The sequence below is a fragment of the Bombina bombina genome, chromosome 1, assembly GCF_027579735.1.
Source record: "Bombina bombina isolate aBomBom1 chromosome 1, aBomBom1.pri, whole genome shotgun sequence".
In the NCBI taxonomy this organism is placed as follows: domain Eukaryota; kingdom Metazoa; phylum Chordata; class Amphibia; order Anura; family Bombinatoridae; genus Bombina; species Bombina bombina.
In genome coordinates this window covers 987,888,283-987,896,098 of record NC_069499.1, presented here as the reverse complement: position 1 = coordinate 987,896,098, position 7,816 = coordinate 987,888,283, and the positions used below count along the sequence as shown (strand labels likewise).

The window sequence follows — 7,816 nt, the reverse complement described above, 5'->3', positions numbered from 1 at the left end:
TGTGTATAATGAATGCATACGTTCTACTGTGCACTTTATTTTAACATAAGGTTGGCACATGCTATTTTTGGTGCAGACTGAGGTTCACCCATCAGTTTTGAGTGCATCTGAGTTGCTTGTTGTTTTGCTAGTGTCATGTTTCTCATTTACACAGCCACTGCTTTGTTTAGAATAAGAAATAGGTAGATTTGTCCCTAGCCCTTTCCAGGTTGCACCAATCACTTAGTGGAAGTTCTTTGTTCTCATTTGACTACTGTATTCACTACTGTATTTTTTTTAACATGTGGTAGGATGGATAATATTGTTCTTTAGTAGCACACAGCAAAACCTTATTGGACAATTTAATTTTTTTCTGGGACTTTATGTATAAACTCCCTGGTCTCTTATGGCCAAGTGAGCTTAACATTACAGATGCTGCTCCGTTCTGTTCACTGAGAGTCAGACTGCTGCATTTCCTGTTACACTCTTTACACACTCTTTGCAGAGATTTATGTGCTGCTATGTATTCTGCTTCAAATGTGTATATATGAGTGGATCCTAATGTAGTAGTAATCGTAATACCTCCCTTACATAACGCAAAGAGGATGACCTTCAGAATCCTACCATTTATGTTGTCCATTTATTTAACCTGTCTGTGCTTCTGCATATTATTTGTCTTCTCTTTAGTCTCTTAAAGGGAAGCTAAACCCAAAATGTTCTTTTATGATTAAAGGGACACTGTACCCAATTTTTTTTTCCGCGATTCAGATAGAGCATGACATTTTAAGCAACTTTCTAATTTACTCCTATTAACTAATTTTCTCAATTCTCTTGGTATCTTTATTGAAATGCAAAAATGTAAGTTTAGATACCGGCCCATTTTTGGTGAACAACCTGGGTTGTCCTTGCTGATTGGTGTATAAATTCATCCACCAATAAAAAAAGTGCTGTCTAGAGTTCTGAACCAAAAGAAAAGCTTTGATGCCTTTTTCAAATAAAGATAGCACGAGAACAAAGAATTTTATAATAGGAGTAAATTAGAAAGTTGCTTAAAGTGTCAGTAAACCGAAAATATAATGTTATATAATTCTGCACATAGTGCAGATTCATATAACATTATATTAGTGCTATCGCGTTATTAAACCTTATGTTCCCTTTTAATTTTTTTAAAATATGCCAGTTTTTCAGACCCGCTCTCTGTGATCTGCTGAGCGGGTCTGTTTTTATTCCACATCGCATCGGGCCAGCTGTATAGTCACAGCCCGGCCCGACCGCGCTATTATACACAGTGCAGCTCGCTCCTGCTGTCAGACAGAGCAGGAGCGAGCTGCACTTAGTCTTATGGCGCGGTCGGGCCGGGCTGTGACTATATAGCTGGCCCGATGCGCTGTGGAATAAAAACAGACCCGCTCAGCAGATCAGAGAGCGGGTCTGAAAAACTGGCATATTTTAAAAAAATGAAAAGGGAACATAAGGTTTACTAACGATAGCACTAATATAATGTTATATGAATCTGCACTATGTGCAGAATTATATAACATTATATTTTAGGTTTACTGTCCCTTTAAAATTGCATGCTCTATCTGAATCACGAAAGAAAAAAATGGGGTTCAGTGTCCTTTTTAAGCAGAGTATTTTTAAAAAGTTTCTAAATTACTTCTATCAAATTTTGCTTTGTTCCAATAGTCTTTGATGAAGAGATACTTGGGTAGGTGTCTGGAGAACTACATGGCAGGAAATAGTGCTGCCCTCTAGTGCTCTTGCAGAGCTATATAGTTCTCCAGACACGTGCACATTCCTGAGGTTACATTCCTGCTTTTCAACAAAAGCTACCAAGAGGACAAGGAAAATTGGATAATAGAAGTAAGCTGGAAAGTTGTTTAACACTGCATCCTCTATCTGAATCATGAAAGAGAAAAAATGTGGGTTTCATGTCCCTTTTAAGCCTACTTTCTGCATTTGAAAACCTGACTGGTTTCGTATCCTTTGTATTCCAGGTTGTGTAAGGAAAGCTAAATCTATTTATACAATTCGTTCATATCGGCACATTCATTATAATGTAGTGGGGTGTTTTTTTAAACTTTGTCATTACACCATTGGTAATAATGTGACCCTATGAATAAGATGGCCCTGTTTGTCTCCTTATCTAGCTGCATATGGACCTGATAGAGCTAAACGCTAAGATGTTGGCAGCCAGTATTGCAGGGAGGATACTCTGACTGCGTCTTTTCTTTCTAAGCTAATGTGCCTATGGAGTTTTGTATGTTTCTTGCTCACAATTAGAGAAACTACTCTAGGGCCCTGATTGTGATCCTTTAGGCAGCTCACCCTGGCACTATTCCTTGAAGCTTTGTATACAGAGATACGGTTTGTTCTCAAAATGTGAGGCCTCACATGGAAATAAAAGGCTAAGGTAGAGGCAAACTTGTACCCTTCACTCAAGCCAAATCTACTAGAGAGTTCTGGACAGACGTAATCTTCTTCCAAAGTACTCTTGTTGTTATTGTTTACATCCAGGCTCCTGCAATCAAGAGTTATCTAAGAGAGCTCAGGAATCTGGTACCTGCAGATTCTGTAAAGCAGATGACATTTATAAATGTTATTGCTTCTCAGTTCCAAAGCCATTCAGTAAACTTTACACCAATAGTGGAAAAAACAGGTTTTATACCCAAGATATGTTTAAAGCATACAGAAATGAATGATGAAGTGGCTGTTGACAATTAACATGGGTAATCTACAGACATTTTTGGTGACCGTTGTTCTAAAGATACTTGCATATTTTATTGGTTTCTGCACATTGTTATCTCAGGTTTGCAAGGAAAATGACCAGAATTTCATACTTGTTAGATTATGAAGACTAGGGACCACACTGTTCAATCTGGTACTGCACATTCAATCTTTGAAGTGTGATGATTTGTTTTTGGGAATTAAAATTGGTTGCAGAAATAATTGCATTTCTCTGTAACTACGCCAATTTGTCATTCATTGATTCCACGGCTGATGTTAATTATTTTGTTATTGGTAAAGTCAGCCAGTTGTTTTACTTAACTGTATTTTATTACTTCCAATTTTTTATTTTTAGCTGCTAATGACTTGCCCTAAAGTTGGAAGTGGTGCATTATGGGTCAGCTATCTTGGAAACTGCAAATCTGAGAGAACACTGTGGAGTTCACCATGTATGTATCTAAAGCACTAATGGGTATCAGTATTTTGCCCACCCTTGTATTTCACTGGTTGGTATTACTTGGCTTGTTTCCCTAAGTTATACTCAATCAATTGTCTCCCTTTTTCTTTACGGATTTTTAAATAAGAATTGTATGTGCCAGGAAGGGTTTTGGTATTTTTAAAAGACCTGAATGTTTTTAGACTGTCCCCACCCTACTATAAAATGTTACTGTTAGTCCTATTTAGGGAATGGACTTGACATATGTAAATTATAATGCATATGCTTTTAATTTCAGTGTTTCTTAAAAATATTTCTCTATTCTTTTAGCTCACTAAGATTACACGCACTGGGCTATCTACCTGGGAAATTAAGAAAATTCTGGCAGTATCATTTGCGCCACTCATACAGCCCAATAAAGTGGACTGCTCAAAGTCAAAAAGTCTCAAACTGCGTAAGTGAATATCTTATAGCTCAAAATTAGTCTTTATATTAGTGTGTGTGTGTGTGTGTTTGGAAATGTTGAAGAAACTTACATGGATCATGGCACAAGTATACATTTTATGTCTGTTTAGTAAACTTCTGTTTGCTCTGGTGTAATATTTTGCATAAACAATAATCAAGACAATTGCAAAATGTAAAGCATGTATTAAACTAGACATTTATTTTTTTTTCTCTCCTCTTTAGCCCTACCTAATGTGCGCACCTTGCAGGATTTGGCTCGCATTACCATACGAAGTCGTATAAAGAAGATAAACCAGGAGACATGCAGTAAAGTATGTGGTGTTCTGAAGAACCCCCCTCGCTATAAGCGGAAGCGTCTGCGGAGGCGCCGCATGGAAACCATAGTCTTCCTTGACAAAGAGGTGTTTGCTAGCAGAATTCCTAATCCTTTTGATGACGACCACAACAACAACTACTATGAAGAGGTGGAGGAAGAACCCAAGGATGATGATGAAAAGGGGATGAATGAACCAAAAGCAGACCCTCCATTTAACTTCCTCCGTGAGAAGATCCTGTGTCTTCCACTTCCCGATCCTCTGAAATATTATCTGCTTTATTACAGGGAAAAATAAATCTAAATGTAATTAGAACAATACCAAGCTATTTCTCCCTAATGTCTTTTAGGGCTCTGCAGATTTGTACCAGTTAATTTCCACTTCCACTTTGACTGGTTTTAACAATCTTGTGTGTGTCCTGGAGTGATCTTCACAAAATGGTTTGGTGGTGAGAGAATGCCACAGGTTGCTTGTTTTACATGTATTTTGGCTGTTGATATGTTCCCTGGGCACAGTAGGAAAGTGGTGCATTGTGCTTTTGTATTTCAAATCTGGGACAAACTGGTGATGGTGTAGAAACAAGGAATGGACTAAAAGGGTAATTTCTAACCAGCTTACCTAGATTGCGGCTTCTCTTCCAGAGTGTGGAGGCTTTGAGGATCAATTGCCAAGAGCGGCCTAAAAGCCCTGTTGCTTCTACTACAAACTATTAAAACACAACTGCTTTACTTGCATTTGGTGCAGACTTATGTAAATATGAACATTTATGGGCAGTAACTTGTGTTTAGATGCATTATTCCTCTGCACTGCACCACCTGTATAGGTGCCAACATGTCTCGGTATGTTTGGGAATAAATGTATACCTTGATACCATTGTATTAATGCTAAAACTGACTTTATAAAAAGTTCACTTGGTATATCACTGTAGTAGAGTTAATCGGTGAAGTGGAGCCATTGTTTGTTTATTCAAAAGTGCTAAACAAAAAATGGCATTATGTTCTCTAGATCTTTAGAATGCATTTCTTAGAAAGTTTCAGGTAGATGGGACTCAATTACTCATCAACTGCAACATGGAGCAAGAGTTATGGCTTTGAAGTAATTTGGGCCATCGATGAACAGATAAAATAAAATATGTGACTAGTGCATGATACAGACTCTGTTTTTATAGTAAGAGGATTGTTCATAGAGACAGCAATTACTCAAACATTTTTTTTTTAGTGCTATTATCCAAGGGTAAATATTTGCCCTGTTAACAAGCAGAAACTAGCCACCTGTCCTAGAACGGTCACCTAGCAGTAGCGTTCAATATTAAGTCATCAGTACTTGACCTGTTAGTTATTTCTTTAAGGAAAACAGAATCCTGCACTTATGTGGTTTATTCAGTAGGTGGAGCTCTGTCCAAAACAAGCAATGTGCCACTATTGTTCAGCTGTAAATTTTGTTACGAAGTGTTACTTTGCACAAGTCTGTTTAGAAATATAACGTAACACACAAAAATCTTTGAAAACATTTTGTAGTATACTTGGGTTTTAAAAAAAAAGTGTCCATAATTATCTTAACTAACGTTTAGCATGCTTGTGACTTGCTTACCTTGGTATTTTTAGGTTGTGTGCATTTCTCTCTTGTGTATACTCTGTGCCAGGACTATAATGCAGCACAGGAGGCTAATGTGCTTGCTTGTGACAGCAGATCATATGCACATTTAGGTATACTAGCATACTACCATGACAACATGTGAGCAAATACAAGAATACTGCAAAGATTGTACAAATTGGCTTTATAAAGTCTAAAAGGGACTGAGAAAATTGTAAAGTTAATTTGATATATTGTGCCATCCTCCTAAATACAGCCTTGCTTAGCCATCTGTTCTAGTGACCGTTTGCTATGTTCTAGTGTGCTATGTATTGGATAGCACACACATTTATTAACAACTTTCCAATTTACTTATTTGAACAATTTTACTTAGTTTCCTTGGTATTCTTTGTTCAAGTGTAATCCTATGTGTGCTCAGGGGGCATGCATGTGTCTAGCTATCTGGCAGCAGCATTTCCAACAATGTTTTTAGCAATATTCTAAATAGTTGCAAACTGCTGCCAAAGAGTGGTGAAGACACGTGCACACTCTTGAGAGCCTTTTCAGATTTACTCTTCAATAAAGGATACCAAGAGCAGAAAGTAAATTGGATAATTAGAAGTAAATTGGAAAGTTCTGTCTGGATCATGAAGATTTGATTTTGACTTTACTGCGCTTATCTGACGCACGCTAAATTTGATTCTGCTCAAGTGAATAAGTAGTTCACTTATCCCATCTGCGTCCCACATTCTGTGCTGCTCAGTACTGAGATATCCGTTCATTACCCCATAGAGATTGGGGACCATTTACTTCTTATGATTTGTGTCATAAACATATATGTTCTTTTACTTCACTGTGTTTCAGATATATATTGAAATAAATTAACCTGTAACTGAATTGGACAATGTATAGCTAACACTTTTTTTCATCTGTATTTATTTCAAGCAGGATCTAGTTTAGTACGTTGCCTTTAAAAGCCTCTGGTCTATTTTGTTAGAATCTTGCGTAATTGCTAGCTCTGGGCGATTTAACAGGAAAGTCTATTTCCCTGATGAAAACTTACTATATACTTTTTTTTGCCCAAGGTAAGGGACCCAAATATGATCAAAGAAGTCATACCATTTGCTTTTGTTAATTTACCAAAGGATTTATGTACTTTCAGGTGTAGCATTCTTTTAATTTTACTTAGAGGTGACATCTGATGCGTTCAGTTGCTCTTTCTTGTTTGTTTTGACATATTTGTTTATAATTGTCTTTATATTGCTGTAATCTTTAACGTAAATATAAATAACTTTTTTTTTTTTCATAAATTGACTCGCTTGTGTTCTTTCTACATTTATTTTAGACACGCACAACTCCCATGAGGCCAATTTATCATACGTCTGTCGGACCTGATCCGACAGTGCGGATCAGGTCCTACAGACATCACTGAATGCGGAGAGCAATACACTCTCCGTATTCAGCATTGCACCAGCAGCTCTTGTGAGCTGCTGGTGCAACGCCGCCCCCTGCAGACTCGCGGCCAGTCGGCCACCAACAGGGGGTTGAATTCCGGTGATTCCTGTCCGCCTCATCAGAGCAGGCGGACCGTTGCTTCATAACTGGTGTTTCTGTACAGAGCTTGATAGGCCCCCATATGTGGAGAACCCTGCTAATCATTGAGTTCAGGTGTTTAAGCCACATTAATTGCTAACATTAGGTGCATACATTGTAGCATATAGGCATGACATCTCCATAGAGAAATATTGATGGTACAATGGGTTTTACTGAATAACTCAGTGACTTTAAACATGTCACCTATGTCACAAGTCAGTTCATGACATTTTTGCTCTTCTAGATTTGCCCCATTCAACTGTAAATGCTATTTATGTGAATTTGAAGAATCCAGGAGTAACAGCAGCTCAGTCACAAAGTGGTAGGTCATACAAACTCACACAAAGGGGCTGCCAAGTGCAAAAGAGTATAGTTTAAAAATGTATCTGTTGCATCACTCATTAGAGTTCTAAACCGCTGCTGGAAGCAGTATCAGCACAATTGTCAGCTGGAGTTGTGTAAAGCTGCCACTGGACTCTGGAGCAGTGAAAACAAGTTCTCTGGAGAAATGCACCTCCCTATATAAAAATCCAATGCACGGAACTGTGTAGTGGATGCCAGGAAAAATCTACCTAAAGGAATGCATAGTGCCTACTGTAATCTTCCATAAGAAGGGTCATCTTCATGCTACATAATACAAAGACATTTCTTTCTCCAACATTGGTGTGTCCGGTCCACGGCGTCATCCATTACTTGTGGGATATTCTCCTCCCCTACAGGGAATGGCAAG

General features: G+C 38.0%; 1 protein-coding gene across 1 annotated transcript in view; it reads left to right on the top strand.

Moving 5' to 3' along the window:
* Positions 1-6,803, top strand: part of PCMTD2 (protein-L-isoaspartate (D-aspartate) O-methyltransferase domain containing 2) — a 32,426-nt gene extending 25,623 nt beyond the window's left edge. Inside the window, exons 5-6 of the mRNA XM_053709938.1 lie at positions 3,473-3,596; positions 3,830-6,803. Coding sequence (XP_053565913.1) covers positions 3,473-3,596; positions 3,830-4,218 — 513 coding nt within the window. The 3' untranslated portion in view covers positions 4,219-6,803. The remainder of the gene's footprint in view (positions 1-3,472; positions 3,597-3,829) is intronic.
* The last annotated feature ends 1,013 nt before the right edge of the window (positions 6,804-7,816 follow it).